Raw genomic sequence first — 16,848 nt, 5'->3', positions numbered from 1 at the left:
AATTTCAATAGTTGGTTGTATTTCTGATCTCCTGATAGATGCCTGAGTCTTCTTTCAGGATTCAAATACTACCTCCTCTGTGAAGTCTTCTTTGTTACGCTCAGGAAATTAACTATTTCACCGTTTGTGCTTTCAGAGCATACATTCATTTATTCATCAAATATTTACTGAGTATTGCCCGTGTGCCAGGCATTAGGGTATATAAAGAATAGACAGACTCCTTGTCCTCAGGAAGTTCCCAGTCTAGGGGCTCTTTGGGATATCTGTGCTTACCTTACCCATGGGTTGACATGTTTATCTCCTCATAACCCTATGAGTCTCTCAGAGATAAGAGAGTGTCTCATTTGTCTTATGTCAGGTAACTACCACTATGTCCATACCACACAGTAGGAACTAAATACATCTTTGCTGTAACAAATAAGTAATTTCAAAGATTGACTATCTGTCAGAGTTCTTGTAGGGACTGAATAGAAACCTTACTGTATATAGACTTCATACTGATAAATACTCAGTCCTTGTCATCCTTAGCCCATCAAAAGGATTGAAATAGTTGATCACTAAACTTCCTGAAACACTTTCTTATCTTGGCTTACAGAACACCACACTCAGCTACTCAGCTGGTTTTCCTCCTACCTGCTTGGCTACTCATTCTCAGTCTCTCTTGTGGGTCCCTTCTCATCTCTCTGACCTCTAAATATTGGAGTACCCAGGGCTCAGTCCTGGAACTTCTCTTTTTCTACCTATGTGCTCTTTTTGACAATAACATTTCATCCAGTTTCATGGCTTTAAAAACTATCCATATTCTGCTGACTCCCAAAGTTGTACCTTCAGCCTTTCCTCTGAACTGCAGACCCATACAACCAGCTGCCTGCTTGACAGCTCCACCTGCAAGCCTAAGAGGCTTCCAAACCTGAGCTCCCAATATACCGCCCAATCCATTTCTTCCTACACTTTCCCCTATCTCAATCAATGGCATCTCCGTTCCTGCAGTCGCTCAGGCCAAAACCTTTGGTGCAATTTTTGATTCTTCTTTCTCCTCACATATACTGCCCCATCTGGCCATCATCAAACCTTGTCACTCTAACTTCGAAATATATCCTGAATTAAATCCCTTCTCACCACTTTCACTACCGCCATCCAGTCCAAGGCTCCATCACCTCTTGCTCATATGATTGTGATAGCCGCACCCCCCTAAGTGGACTGCCTGCTTCTGCCCATGCATTCCTCACTCTCTAACACAGTGACCCTGTTCAAAATAAGTCAGATCAGTCATGTCACTATTCTACTGAAAACAACCCTTTAATGATCCCCAAAGTAGAGTAAAAGCTAAGGTCCTCACTATGACCAATGAGGCCCTAAAGGAAAATGCTTCCATTACCTCCCCTACCTCATCTCCAAATAGTCTCCATTCCCCATTCTCTCCAATCCAGCCACACGAGCCTCCTTGGTGTTCCTAAAATGTGCCAGACACGCTCCCACTTTGGGTCTTTGCATTTGCTGTTCCTCCTGCTTGCAGTACTTTTCTCCCATATTAATGCATGGCTAGCTCCCTCACTTCCTTAAGGTCTTCAGTCAAAAGACACCTCATCTAAAATCTCAACCCTGCTGATAACATTTCATATTCCTTTCTTGTTTTATTTTTGTCTTCCAAGCATTTATTCTTATCTAACACACTATATATATTGTACCTATTTATCTAGTTTATTGTCTGTCTCACCTACTAAAATATAAGCCCCTCACGGGCAGGGACTTTAATCTAATCTATTTGGTTCCCTATTATGTCCTCAGCATGTAAAACAGTGCCTGGCACAGAACAGGCTCAATCAATAACTGCCTAATGAATGCATGTATCCTGAAGTACACAGTAAAATTAAAATTTAAATAGAGATGTTTAAAATTGGTGATGTGGTTACTCTTTTCCTATGGGAACACATCTCTGAAATGATAAAGACATTAGTGGAAAAATAATTCAATATATCAAAATTTGATAGCCAACATTTCTATGAATTTATTTAATTTGTAAAGGAAAATGATTTATTAGCTTTTACTGTCCATAAGCAAATTATTCACAGTAATTTTAATTTCAGGATTGTGCTTATCCTGAGCATGACTCTGTGACCAGCTCTTCCTAGCACTATATTACTTGTGCTCACAGATTACAAACTGAAACCAACATTAGCCCATCATTAGAAAGATAAAATGTACCACCAAATCTCAATGCTTAACAAAACCCAATGTATCATCTGCTGTTATATCCTCCTGAGGCCAAGACAGTGGCTTTGGAATAAGAAGAGCTGGATGTGAATCTTGGCTCTGCCAATTCACCAACTGTGTAACTTCAGGTAAGTGACTAATCTGAGTGCAGTTTTCTCGTGTGTAAACGCAGGTAATATCTATTTCATGAGAGAACTGGGAAGATGGTTGAGTGCCTCACACAAAGTAGGTACCCAATACATACTGCTACCCTTTTTCTCTAACTACAATAGATAATTAGGATAACTATATTGTTCTCAAAAATTTTTTTTGATAAGACTGGTTGTTCCACAAAGGCTGTTCACTCGTCAATCTGGGCCCCCCAGAACATTCAGAATGGGGTTATAAAATTATGGAGTTGAGACACTCATTACATGCAGTGTACTGACTGACTGACCTTGCCTGGGTTGTGAGCCACTCACCTAAATAGCCCTGGGTCTTTTTCTGTAGTGCTGTGACTGGGCAGTCTTTATGAGCTAACAGCAGCTGTTTCAATTGAGCCACCTCATTGCGTAGTAATGTGACTTCATTCTGAGGAGGGAGGGAAGAAAAGAATATGAAGAAAATTTATGCTCCACTCTTGAACCCCCCGTAGCTATGCCCAAAGTGAGGATAGAATGCTGTCTGGATTTTCTCCCTCAAATCTGGGAAAGACCCAGCAAGGCTTTAGACGGCCCAGGGCCAATACAGCCCCAAATTCAATGACAGGAGCTGCTTACAGTGATAGTAGGGATTTTAAATAGAAAAATTACTCCTATTTAGGATAAATATGATTACACCAAAATTAATAATGCATATGTCCTTTGATTAAGAAAGCTAACTTCCAGGAATCTATTTAACAGAGCTATCTACTCAAGTGCATACAATGTACACTGCAGCACTGCTGTTCTGGCAAAAAATTAGAAACATTATAAATATCCATACCTTATAACATAACTTACACTATAGAATGCTACACTGTGCAGCTATTTACAAACATGGGGTAGGTCCTCTGTATACATGGCTAGGTCTCCAGGAGATACTGTTTTATGTTACAACAGACAGTCCCTCCCTGACTCCCCCACAAAAGCTATAAATGAGAAAATATTAGAAATACATACATGTCTGGTAGGTACACACCAAACTTATCTACAAGGAAGAGAATGAGACTAGGAAAGACATGTTGAAGAGAGACTTTATTTTTAATCTGTACCTCTGTGTGTGTATGTATGTGTATATTATATATATGTTATATAAATATATTACCTTTGTAATGGAATATTTTAATAAATAATCAGAAGAAGGGAAAATAATGTTCAAGAAAATATCTGGGGACTTCCCTGGTGGTTCAGTGGTTAAGAATCCACCTGCCAATGCAGGGGACACGGGTTCAAGCCCTGGTCCGGGAAGATCCCACATGCCGCGCGGGAAGATCCCACATGCCATGGAGCAACTAAGCCCGTGCACCACAATTACTGAGCCCACACTCTAGAGCCCGCGAGCCACAACTACTGAGCCCGCATTCTGCAGCTACTAAAGCCTGCGTGCCTAGAGCCCATGCTCTGCAACAAGAGAAGCCACCGCAATGAGAAGCCCACGCACAAGGAAGAGTAGCTCCCGCTCGCCGCAACTAGAGAAAGCCCCACACGCAGCAAAGAAGACCCAGCACAGCCAAAAATAAATAAATAAGAAAATATCTGTATTATAACCGTTCTATTTGTGTTTGCGTGGCTTTTTCTTTCTTTTATTAAGCTGCGTTACCTGGGCAAATACTTTCCCTTTGGGTGTTCCACTACCCCTGTCAGATTCTACTGATGACTTAAAAAGAGCACCCTGGGGCACTTAATCTAATTCCCTTCATCCTAACTGGTCTACGGATGACTCATTCTAGTAGCAGATTTGGGAGTAGTGGTGAGTGTCCTTTCCAGTCCCCGGGGAAGAGGTTTCAACTCTGACTGTTAAGACATTCTTTCTGCATTCTCCCTGGCATATGTTCTGGATCTGTCTTAATTTAAAGAATTATCGTCTTCTATTATATCGTCCCACTTTTTCCTGATTCAATCTCACTTTCCAGATTCAACAATCCTAATAATCACCCAGGACACACTCACACTCAGCTGAATGTTCTGAGACGTGAGTTCCTCAGCCTTCTTCTCTAGGGAGGACACCCACAGCTTCCGCTTTTGACGGCAGCGCGAGGCTGCGGCCCGGTTGCGCTCCAGAAAGCGCTGCCGCCGCTCATCTGGATCTTCATCCACCGTGCGCCGACGTCGCCCTCCGGTACTAGGAGTGGGTTGGGCTGGTGAGACCTGTTGCCCAGAAGGAAGAGGAGTTACTTGAAGGGAATGTCAGTCCTTTCCAAACTAAACCTGACGTAAGCTCTGGCAAAGATCTGGTGAAAGTATGTACCAGTCTCTGTAACCACAGCAAGTCTCATCACTATGTCCCTTAGCTTCTCTTCTGTAGTAGTTCCTCATTCTGCCTCCTGTTTTCTTTCAGTCTTCTCAGTTCCATACTCTGATTATTTCTGAGACAGACAGACAAAATGAAACTAGGATCACTTTTTGTTTCTTAACAGGAAATCTTGTAGGCAGGGAAATTATAATCAAGGGAGGTGTCAGGGGAAATTTTAGGGAGGCTATGGAATAAAAAATTGGAGAATCACCTATCTGGTCAAGCAATATATACAAATAACTGTGTGCTACAAGTTTCAGAAAAGGAGAAAAGATTTTAGTATCAGTGAGATATGAGCTATCATGGAGATATATGAATTAGTATATTCTTTTTTTTTTTGGCCACACCGCACGGCTTGCAGGATCTCAGTTCCCCAACCAGGGATTAAACCCGGGCCACAGCAGTGAAAGCCCAGAATCCTAACCACTAGGCCACCAGGGAACTCCCAATATATTCTTTTTATTTAAATCAGTTATTAATCATCCTCAGCAACGTCCCCCCTTCCTGCCTTGTTTGTTCTGTTTGTTTTTAAAGAGAAAAACATTTTTTAATCCCTTTACAAATTGGCGATTTAAGACTGTCTTTTGTTTTTAAATTTCAGGCTGATGTCTCTTGTCTCTAAAGCACTTTTGAATCATCTTCCTTTTCTGTTAGCTGGTATGTACTCAAAGAAGATAGACCAATTTTATAATAACGGTCAAAATTAAAATATAGAAAGGTCAACCATCTGTATAAAAGAAACTATGTAATGTGAAACAACGCCAAAAATAAATTCTTCCTGAATCTGTTGCTATTAGAGAACATCTATATTGGTAGTTCCCAAATGTCAGAGCTCACATTAGTTGCACGAGAATAAGCATAAGCTTATAAGAAAACAGAATCTTATTCTACTTCAGGCCCTATTGAATCATGCTCTCCATTAACATAGATAATGAAGAGATCATTTTATTATTCAGATTAATATTCTCTCTCCTAAAAGAAAAAAAGTGGAGAGGAAATTTCAAACTTATTTTAATGAGCTACAGGCCTTGGGGTCATTGCTTCTCACTGTACTAAGGGAAGTTTACACAAATTCTCCTGTGATTTTCAATTTCCTCTTTGTCCTGAGCTCACTGGAGCACATGTAAAGATTGGCGCTTGAGGAGGAGAATGGGGAAAAGGAAATGATGGGTTCCTATTCTCTCATAGGCAACTCAACAAGACGTGCAGGGAATGGAGGTAAAAGAACAGACCAAGAGAAAGACAGGAAGACTAAGAAGGAAAGGAATTAGTGGTAACTAAAAAATAAGTCATGTCATTTCCTCAAGAGGGGAAGCAGCACAACTTGGGCAAGGGGGCTATTGCTTTACCATTTCCAGAAGGGACTGGCATTAGAAGGGGTTACAGGAGGGTGGGCAGGCTTAGCTTCCAACAAGAAAACTCAGATGAAAGCTTTTGTTGTTGGCCAAGCTTTAAGGCAGCATATGGTCATTAAATGTTAGGACATGTGGTGGTAACTGATAAAGCAGGTGGTGACATCAGGAAAAGGGGATGGGCAAAAGATGTAACTCTAGAAACTGATCTCAGGTTGTTGTCACCTAACCAGTACAGACAATATGAAAACTGAGGCCTATTCAGTTTTCAAAGAAAATTAGTAAAACTGAGGCCTCCTTGAAAAAAAGAGTTGGGCTTCTAAATGGGATCCCTCTGGCTTTTTTAAGACTTTAATTTCTCCTGATAAAAAGACATTCAATTGATAAGGAAAAAGTGTTTTTTGGGGGTGTGTATTTGTTTACTGAGCCATCTTAATACTGTGATATCACATTTTATGCATTTTATTAATATACTGTTTTTCTTTTTTCTTTTTTCTTTTTGGCTGTGTTGGGTCTTCATTGCTACGTGCAGGCTTTCTTTAGTTGTGGCGAGCGGGGGCTACTCTTTGTTGCGGTGTGCAGGCTTCTCATTGCGGTGGCTTCTTTGTTGCGGAGCACAGGCTCTAGGCGTGCGGGCTTCAGCAGTTGTGGCACGTGGGCCCTAGAGTGCGTGGGCTTCAGTGGTTGCAGCGCATGGGCTAAGTAGTTGCGGCACGCGGGCTCTAGGCGCACGTGCTTCAGTAGTCGTGGCGTGCGGGCTCAGTAGCTGTGGCTCGTGGGCTCCAGAGCGCAGGCTCAGTAGCTGTGGTGCACAGGATTAGTTGCTCTGCAGCATGTGGGATCTTCCCGGACCAGGGCTCGAACCCGTGTCCCCTGCATTGGCAGGTGGATTCTTAACCACTGCATCACCAGGGAAGTCCCTAATATATTGTTATTATCTGATTTTTGCTATAAATCTAATCAGGTAAGTTTTTTTAGGCGGGTGGGGAGTAAGACCTAAGATAGGAGAGACTAGGGGAAGCCTCCTTTGATGTACAAAGTGGTTTGAAGTGAGGTTCTGTCACATTTTAGAGGGTTCTGCAGATACAGCATTCACGTACAGAAATAACCAAAAAGCAGAAAACAAAAACTGAGACCTCCTCTGTGACAGTTCTGCATTATCCAGTCTGTTTGCATTTGGTACAACCCAAGGATGGATAAAGAATAGTGCATTTTGCTACTTTCAAACTGTCAACAAGAACCAAAGTGCTGGCAGATGCCCAGAATGCTGAAATCCACTCTTCTTTCATTTTCTTGCTCCTTGAAAAACAGATATGACTTAAAGAGTAATGGTGACAGAGCTGGTTCCCCCATCCAAGGGTTTAACTGACCTGTGGCTGGGCAGGGGATGGGGCGTCAGGGTGCTGGATGAGGATCTGGCTTTGCTCTGGACGGGCTGTCACCATGGTGCTGGCAGTCCCCACCACCATTCCACAGCCACCATTGATTGAGGAGACTTGGTGGGTTAGGGTAGCTTTTAGTCTCTGTAGGAAAAGATAAGAAAAAATAGCTTGTCAAGGGTGAGATTCTATCAAGGGTGAGAAGAGTGGGCTTAGATTTTATTACTGATGTTACCGACAACTAAAATTCCCACACTGGTTTTCCCTTAACAGAGGGATTAAAAGAAAATGACAGAGAGAGAGAATGTGCACATGATCCCTAAAATACCTACTCTGTCCCCTCACTATCATCCTGGGCACAGTTGGAGGGCGGGGGTTGCTGAAGCTATAGAGTCCAGATGAAAGCTCTCTCCTGGAACCTGGCCAGGGGCTGGTTATTACGCAGTTATTCACCTCCTGGCCAGCTCTCCTGCCCACTCATCCACCCCTCCATCTGTCACCCTGGAACTGAAACAGCAAGAGTTCTACTCCAAACAATCTGTGCTGCTTCTTTTCACTGCCATGGTCTATGTACCAGGCTCTAAAGGTGGAAGAGAAGAGATAGGAGTCATGAATCAGGGTCTTTTCTTCTCCAGACGCCACAACTGGGTGGGTCTTTAGCTCTGCAAGCCCCAGAAGATACCACTTCTTTCAGAAGGGCCAGCATTGCCCCAGGCTGGGATGTACTCACCATCTTGGCTTCTGATGGCATAGGGTGGCCAGAGGGAGAAATGGAACCACTGCTGTTAACTGGTGGGCCAGGGATACCAGGAATGTTGGGCACCATAGACACAGGTCTGGCCAGCTGGATCAAGAGAAGGAAGAAAAACCAGAAGGGAACATAATGCTATTAGTGGGGCAACAGCTTCCCCAAATGAAGTGCTTTTGAGATTGGCACATTAGGGCCTGTTCTATGCAACCTGCCCATAGGGCATGCAGAAACAGCCTGGGAAATACCATCCCCCATGGAGCACCACAGGATAGGGGATCTAATCCTTCAGTGCTATGACAATTTCTATGGGAAAGGCTGAGGCTGTATCTTGAGGAAAGTGGTGGGCAATTTGTGAGGTACTTAGTGCCAAGTGAAATCAACCAATCAGCAGGCTGGCAAAATCAATTCTTAGACCAGGAGCCAATTGTCCAGATGAGCCTTTGTTTACTGTTCCATAGTGCTGGATTGGCAGAGGTTAGTGAAGAGTATGGCAGGCTGCCATGTTCAACTACTACAGACCAGAGCCCACGTTTCCCTGGGGCTCATGTGTGTTTATAAGCATTCAGGTGGAAGGGAGGGGTTAGTGTCTTGGTAGGGTTGGCTGCCCCAACTTCAGAGCTCACCGATATAACAGAAGGCATCTGTACCGGAGGCCCTGGCAGCACAGGCATGGTCTGTCCATTAGCAAGATGCATGACGAGAGGGAGGGAGCCAGTGGGAGACCTAGAGGAAATATGAAGTGAAATGCTCATAATACAGACCCTTTTGCCAATGATCCTCCTCCTATAATTACAGCAGATTTCCCAGTCTTTTCTAGTAGCGTTGTAAAATCTTGGCACCCTCATGAAGGTGGATAAAGCAGGGAATGCTACTTACCTTACCTTATAGATGGAGAGAAATCACAAGATCTTTACACCTTGCAAATTAAATGCACCACTGAATTCAAGTGGGTGGGAAGCTAATCCTATTAAGAGTTTAGAACAATTAAATAAACATCCCTACCACTGGCATGTATAAATTCTGTCTTGCCTTAGGCAAGGAATACTTCGACCAAAGCTGCCATTTTGCAAAGCTGAATTATGTCATATGATAGCCAAATCTGAGTAAGTTCCTCCTGTTCCTTTCCACGTTTTGCTCTACTCTGTCTAAGAAAGAAGCCATCCCTTTGTATTTTTCTTAGTGGGTCTAGAGAACAATAAACTTTAAAAGGCTGAAGCCTGACAACAACCTCTTAACCCATGGGTACCTGGGGACAGGATCTTAAGTCATCCCATTAGGAAATCTGTATGGGCCATGCTGGGAGTGAAGACAAAATTAGGAATAGCAAAGACCAAGAACCCTAACTGGGACTGAGGGGAACAACCAGACTTAAAAAAGATGACTTAATGGGTTTCAGCGCCTCATTCAGTAGTGCCTCCATAAACATCCATATGATTGAGGCCAAGAACTAAATATATACTTCCCTGTGTGACCTCCACCACTATAACGAACTTCCTAAAGTTCTAAGGATTCTTCTTTTAGATCGAAGAAGTATTAAACCTCCAAATTAAGGCAGTACACCCCCAAATAAATTCTTGCTTGTCTACTAAAAAGGTAAAGAAGATTCTGTTTATGGGGTGAAAAATTTATGTTGAGAGACAATCTCAGTGACTTGTTTTCCTTGAGTATTCAGAAACAGTCTCTATTTAATCAAATAATTTCACACAGAGGAATGACATTCAGGCTTCACTGTTTCTCCCTGCTCTCTTTACTTACCCCAGTTGCCTGTTGGATGGTGGAGCCTGTGTGATGACGGAGGTTGGGGAAGGAAGGGTTGGGTGAAGTGGATCATAGCCCAAGTGGAGAGGCAGGGAGCCAGGGCGTACAATGGTAGGTGTGGGCGTAGAGATCACAACAGGCTTTGGGGCAACATCCTGGGGAGAAGACACCAACAGATTACAAAATGCTTTAAGGGACTGCTTATACGGAAATACATAGCTGGTAAAATCTAGTATAAATTTATTGGGAAGAGCACTTGGACTACTCAAGTAAATCATGACCTGATTCCATTGTGATCATGGACCCATACCTCACTCACTCATTCAGTAGGAATGCTGAGTTAAGACCTTTTGGCTATCTCCCTTTCAGGGATGATGGCTATATGAGTGAGATGACAGTTGGCAGATCACTTGAAATTTCTGTAGAAGCACTAGAGTACCATATAAATTCTAAGGAGTGTTATAATTTTTTTTGGCAGGGGACCATGCCGTGCAGCATGTGGGATCTTAGTTCCCCAACCAGGGATCTGCAGTGGAAGCGTGGAGTCTTAAAACACTGGACCGCCCGGTAAGTCTCAGGAGTGTTATAATTTTTCATGATCTAGATACTCTCATTCTAAACTTGATGCTCAAGTGTCCACTGATCTCTAATGGGAAAAGACAGGTATAAGACTGGTGATAAGGCAACCCAATTGGTCTTAACCCAACGTCTCCTATAGACCTCTTAAAAAAAGGGCTACGGAAGTTTGAATAATGATCATATTGTGATAAAACAAACTGCTTCCCACTGTTAAGTTGTAAGGACCTTAGATTGCCAGTGGCTATAGTAGCCCTGAAAACATCTCTAAACAGCCTCTAGGACCTGGCTGCTGATGAAAAGAGGAGGGAGGGTACAGTTGTAATGTTTATGGAGAGGGTAGTTTTGAGATGTTAGCAAACCAGTTTTGGAGGGCGGTAAGACGAGGTACAGATGCTCTATCCACAGTGGATATTAAAGTTAATAACCACTGGTAGCACAGTAGAGACTGGAATGAGGTATGATGGGGCTTCTGAGGTTATGATGAAATTATCAAGGTGTTGGTTACATAAGCTGTAAACTTTGTGAAAATTCAGTAAGCTGTATACTTACAATTTATGTGCTTTTCTGTATGTGTGTCATATTTCAATAAATTTATAAAAAATAATACTTCACAAAAAGTTTCCTTTAAAAAAAATAATAATCAGAATCCTGATAGATACTCCCTTTGAATCACTAGAAAACTTCCCTCTGGGAAGACTTTTTTCCTAAATTGTTTAATGTTCAATTTATGAATTATGTGATTTTTCTTTTCCACTTATCAATTGAAGTAGTACAACATACATAAAGTACGTTAATCTAAAGGATAAAATAAAACTAAATGACTTTTTATATATGTAACAAGTCTTGTTGATGGACATTTGGACTGCTTCCAGTTTTTTGACTATTACGAATACAACTGCTGTGAACTTTCTTATATACTTCTTTTGGTGGACATATGCACTAATTTCTCTTCCATACGGACTTAGAAGTGGAGTTGCTAGGTCAGAGAATAGGTGTAATTATATAAATCTTCTAAACAATTAACATTTATTTATATATAATCAATCCTCCTGTATCACACAATATTTATACAACTAACGCATCAAAACTTCATCTATCAATTAACGTTTGAGATGACTCTTGGTAGTTTTACCTTCTCCTTGAGTGGTGGGGAGCAGGGGCTAGAGGCAGGACTGTCAGGTGGGGATGAGTCTACCTCCACTGGCTCTTCTTCTTTGATTTTGATGTCTGGTGTAGAAGGCAGAGACATGTCAAGGGGCCCAGAAGCAGCCTGTTAAAAGAGAGAAATGAGCATAGTTCAACCCCATGATTCCCTTCAAGTTAAAGCTATATCTTCCCAGTTAAAAGATGAGGGAATATACTTCTAAGAAGTTCAGTCCTTGGTCAAAGCACCAAACTGAAAGTCAAGGAAATGTGGAGCCCAGGTTTTATGTACAACTCTGGCCAAATCCTTTAACTTCTCAGGGCTTCTGTTTCCCTCCGATAAAATGAAGTTATATCTGCCTCACCGTGGGTAAACACTTATAAAGATTCCGAAAGGGAAAAAAAAAAAAACCTTAAAATGCTTATAAAGGCCCTGAAAGTAGAAAATTTAAAAAGATGTCATTTATCCATGCAAATACTATGACTATATTATTTTTCAGGAAAGTACGATTCCTGAATCCAGTGCCTTCCTATTCCCAACCAGCTCCATTGGCTACTAGAGAGCTGTGAACAATTTTTCTGCCGATCAGAATGACTAGGTTACCCAATTATCAAAAGCAAAACAAATCAAATTGGCTATTAAAGTACTGTCAACAAGACAGGAAATATCTTTTCTGGGGAACTCTCCATGCTTGATGGTGTTCTCACCCCAAAATCTGGTGCTAGAGGCTAGAAGTTAGGAAGAAGAGGGTTTGGGGCAACAAAGAAAGGAAAGGCTGATCATGTGATCAGTGAAAGAAATTAGAACTTGGTCCCAGGAGCAGGACTGGAGAAAACCAGAAGGGAAAGAGTACTTTTCTGGCCGTGGTGCAATCAATTCACAGAACTGTGGAGCCCTAAGTGGCTTTGAAGAGAACAATAAACCATCTGAGATGACCCTGATACTGCGCCACAATAGGAGAGCTGGCACTGCAGTTCAGTTTCATGACAAAGTGGGTCCTTTGTTCTATTCTTCCCATATCCTAGGCTTCTTGGTGAAAGAGGAGCTTTAATTTATCCCTTGCTATCTTAATCACTAGAAATCTTGGTATTTGAGCAAACTGAAGATAAGCTAGTGTCTACTACATGGTAATGTAGTGGTAATGGTTCTTTCTCTCCAATCTGATAAGGATGAGCAACAGCAAAGATGGTTGCATTTCTGCCCTCATTTTTTCTACATACATGTCAGGTCCAGTTGGGCTAATTCTCAGATCCCTGAAGTCAGAGGGTGGTAGGAAGGAGAGGCCTCTAAGTAAATACAATCACAAGTTTAAAATCTCCTAGAGGAATCTCCTAGAAAAGCTGTGGTTCATAAAAGTTTGGGGCTCATTAAACACTCCTGGAGACAATTTTCCACTGAGCCTGTGCTTCTCATCAAGTAGACGTGAAGACCACCCCTGACCCAGCAGGGAGAAACACTGAGAGATGCCCAATGAATAGAGGCCTAACTATGAATGGCTTCCTGTGTCAAGTGAGCTAAAATGGAAGTGGAAAAGACTTGGAGCTTTAAAAGGAGGTTAATTTTCTTGAATTTGCCTATAATGAGTTTGGTTTAAAATCCTTCACACCCTGGTGGAAACAATTTGACTGATTTCTTTGTTTGGGGGGAGGGAGAAATGACAGGGGGGATGAGGTAAGGAAACTGTAAAATAAAATTATACCACATAGGTTGAAGCAACTGATTGATGAGGGACCTGGGTCTCTGAAGAAAAAGAAGGACAAGCAGACTGTGGCTAGTTCTGCTGTTTGAAAGGAGAACTACAAATACATGCCACTGTGTTTCCCCACTTTCTTTTAGTTTGCGGGAGACAGCACGAAATGAAGATCACAGAAAAGCTATGGAACTTGGAAAGACCCCCAGTGATAAGAAAACTTCATTCTTATAATTTAAGATGGATGAAAAAATCATACACAAACTCTCTTGATTTACCTGCTATCTCCCTCTTAAGAGGGAAGGAGCTCCTCCTGGAAATTTTTTCTTATGTCTTGGCTTTCCTATATTCTGATGGGATTCCATGCCTCACTGTACCATGCAATTATGGGAGGTACATGTGTTAATGTATATATGTTTTGAGACAGAGATACTGGAATTTTTTTCTGAATTATTATGGAACACAGACATGATTTTACGTAGTGACTAATAACCCAGAATTCTAATTCTAAAGTAAACTTTGACCTTCTCAATTTCCTTTTTTTCCAAAACCCCTTATTCCATGGGAATTATTTTTCTTTGACTCTGCTTCTTGAACTATTTCCTCTCTTCCACACTAAAGGATTCTCTAGGGGTCTTGAATATAAAGGTTAAAATCAGAATCACAGCACCTCAGAATCTGAAGTGATTCCAATATTTTAATCCTCTCTACAATATCTATACTAAGTGGCCTACATATAATTGAACACACTTTGTGAGAGCTTCCTATCCTGGTCCTATTTCTACCCCTGGGGCACAGAGAATATTAAGTTTAACCCCTCTTTTACATGAAAGCTCTTCAACTAGCAATGTTTGAAGACTAAAATTTTGTTCCAATAAAATTCCTTTTCCAAGCAAAATGTCCTCAGTTTCTTTAAATGTTCCCAAAGTGACCTAATTTCTAGTTCTTTCATCATCCTGGTTGATATCCTTTGAAAGGCTTTAAGAACATCCTTCCTTAAGCTTAATGTCTTCAATATTACTAGAGAGCTACTTGAAGGTAAGAGCGATATACACTGAAACAAAGAAGAGTCGAAATTCAATAAATGTTTATTGATTGGCTGATTGAGTAAAACAGTCCAGGTGAGAAGTCTGATTAGCTCAGAAAAGAGTGGGATTTAGCAAAAAAGATGTTATCTAACAAAATCTGAGTAATTTATAATCTTTTTTAACATCTTCAACATATTCAGAACAAAAATAATTAAAAAATAGATTACTGAACAATGCTCCACTGGAAGGGCAAGAAGACTGATTTTTGATGAAGATCCAACACTTGTGCTGGTCTATCATCTGGACCACCTAAAGACCTGAATGGCTGACGAGGGTCTGTGAGTACTATCTGGTTCTACAGAACCAAGCCCATAATTTTGTGCTTTAACCAATTAAGCAAATTAATTAATTATTAACTTGCTTAATTATTAATTATCCCAGGGCACAATGAAAGTTGCCTAGATCTGAATACTACCAGTTTTTCAGCAAAAGTCCCGTCTCTTGCCTTTTTTTCATCCTCATCTGCAGCTTTCTTGAATTCATGTTCAAAGGAGCTAGCTAGTTCATTGAAGAGCCCCACCTCTTCACAGTTCTTCAGGAATCTAGTCGGAGTAGGAGTCTGATCTGTAGACATGAAAAGAAAAGGAACCTCTATTTTAGTTTTGACCTGAAATTAAAACTTGAGAGCACATACAGAACACATTTTTATTCTTCTATTTGGAGAGAATCTCTGTGTTCAGGCAAATTTGCTTTAATGGAGCTCTAGTAAGTAAAGACTGGTGTTAGACCACCAGAGGGTGTCTGTGCTGTGTTGCCTCAAGGCCAGCAGAGGGAAGTCAGAACAATGTTTTTGTGTGACTATCTATGTACCACCTTTCTCCCAGAGGCTGGTTTCAGCTCCCTCACCCCCAAACAAAACAAAACCGCCCACCCAGGTGGAGTCTGTGAAACCTCCAGATAGGAAAATCAAGTACAGTTAAGTGACATTTTCTCTTTACACTTACTCCCTGCTAGGTCTGAAGTGAGTAGGTATACGCAGATGGATGTTAAAATCTGATGAGGAGAAGAAACTGAGGATCAGATGGTTGAGTCTACTTGCTAAAGCTACCAAGTAAGAAATGGTGCCTTGTCTTTCAGTTGTCACTGAGGTAAGGGTCTATTACTTTCTGAAGGCATTCCAGGCAAATCTAGGGTCTGGGGAACAAGACAGCAAGATCATGAGCTAGAAAAGGAAACTGCAAACAATAGAGCTCATTTCATAGAGACCTGGGCCTGAGAGCAAATTCGAGAAACCAGGATATTTGGATTTAGATTTGCCAGCCAAAATATCCTCTCAGAGGCTGCACAAATCTTTCCTCGGCACAGTGCCTCTGCCCTTGGGAAGAGGAAGTCTCTTGGTAAGCCATGGGAACTTTTTAAGCGACCTGAATTTTAGATCTGAGCTTCTCTCTCCCCACCCAGTTTTTCTAGTTTTTCTCTCTTAGGTCAGTTGAATCTTGTTCCCTGGTCCTAACTCTATTATGACAGTTTTCCTTGACATACTAATCACCTCAGGGATTCATCTCATACTCTAAACCACTAAACTGAATGATAGGGATAGAACAATGTTGAAATGATATTTTAAGGAGTGAGATCTGGGGCTAAAATCGCTCCTTCTAGCATGATCAACTGGGAATAGTCCAGTGGGATTTTCCATGGAAACAACATAATTTTTTTTTTATTTAAACAAAACCTCTTCTGAATCAGAGTGTTTGGAAGAATTACCACTACCTCCCAAAATAGTTTTAAAAGGTTCTCTGGCAGCTTTGGTTGGCCAACGATAAAGCCACTTTCCCTCCATCTCTGGGTGAGTGGAGGTAATATTCCCTTATGCTTAGAGAGTACTTCAGTAAGGGCACATAAAAAAGTCACGACTCAAGTGGAACAGGACAGGGCAACTAAGGGCATGGCTATGGCAGAAGAGGGTCTTTTGGATCTCTGGTCTGAGGCTCATATAAACTTTTCCCATTCATGAACAAACAGCCAAACAGCCAGAACACGTATAAGAAAACCCTTAGCCTGGTCTGATGATTCCAAAGAAATCAACAGGTATTTACTGAATACATTCTGTGTTTTGGTGCTATATGCATACACTTGTGTGTATATTTGGGGGAGGGGGAGAGAGAGGAGTATAGGAGCCTGGGCCAAATATAAGACATGGTTCTTGCCATAGAGAACTAAGAGTATGTTTTTTAGTTGAGGAAATCAATTTATATATATAGTATCATAGTATACAAAAAATAGGTGCCATGTACAGTAGAGAATAAAACTGTTATAGAAACTAAATAAAGACAAATTAATGACAGCAGTTAGGAAAGGTTTCAAGAAGCGGGACTTGAGCTGGGCCTTTAAAGAATGGCTTCAGATGGTAGAGAAGAGAGGAGATTAGGAAGACAAGAGGAGTAAGTCAGGTGAAGGCACAGAGAGAGGCAGGGTATGGGC

At 41.4% G+C, this 16,848-nt stretch overlaps 1 protein-coding gene across 4 annotated transcripts in view; it reads right to left on the bottom strand.

Annotated features, from left to right (window-relative positions):
- Positions 1-16,848, bottom strand: part of LOC133101545 (cyclic AMP-dependent transcription factor ATF-7) — a 91,179-nt gene that overhangs the window by 7,220 nt on the left and 67,111 nt on the right. For 3 of the 4 annotated variants that reach the window (XM_061206455.1, XM_061206454.1, XM_061206456.1), the window contains 8 exons: positions 14,873-14,991; positions 11,638-11,775; positions 9,924-10,081; positions 8,792-8,891; positions 8,148-8,261; positions 7,409-7,561; positions 4,344-4,541; positions 2,676-2,784 (listed from right to left, as the gene is read on the bottom strand). In XM_061206455.1, the coding sequence (XP_061062438.1) occupies positions 2,676-2,784; positions 4,344-4,541; positions 7,409-7,561; positions 8,148-8,261; positions 8,792-8,891; positions 9,924-10,081; positions 11,638-11,775; positions 14,873-14,991 (1,089 nt within the window). The remainder of the gene's footprint in view (positions 1-2,675; positions 2,785-4,343; positions 4,542-7,408; positions 7,562-8,147; positions 8,262-8,791; positions 8,892-9,923; positions 10,082-11,637; positions 11,776-14,872; positions 14,992-16,848) is intronic. The other variant, XM_061206457.1, reaches the window with a different exon arrangement.

The sequence above is a fragment of the Eubalaena glacialis genome, chromosome 11 (genome assembly GCF_028564815.1).
Source record: "Eubalaena glacialis isolate mEubGla1 chromosome 11, mEubGla1.1.hap2.+ XY, whole genome shotgun sequence".
Lineage (NCBI taxonomy): Eukaryota > Metazoa > Chordata > Mammalia > Artiodactyla > Balaenidae > Eubalaena > Eubalaena glacialis.
This window is presented reverse-complemented; position numbering and strand designations above follow the sequence as displayed.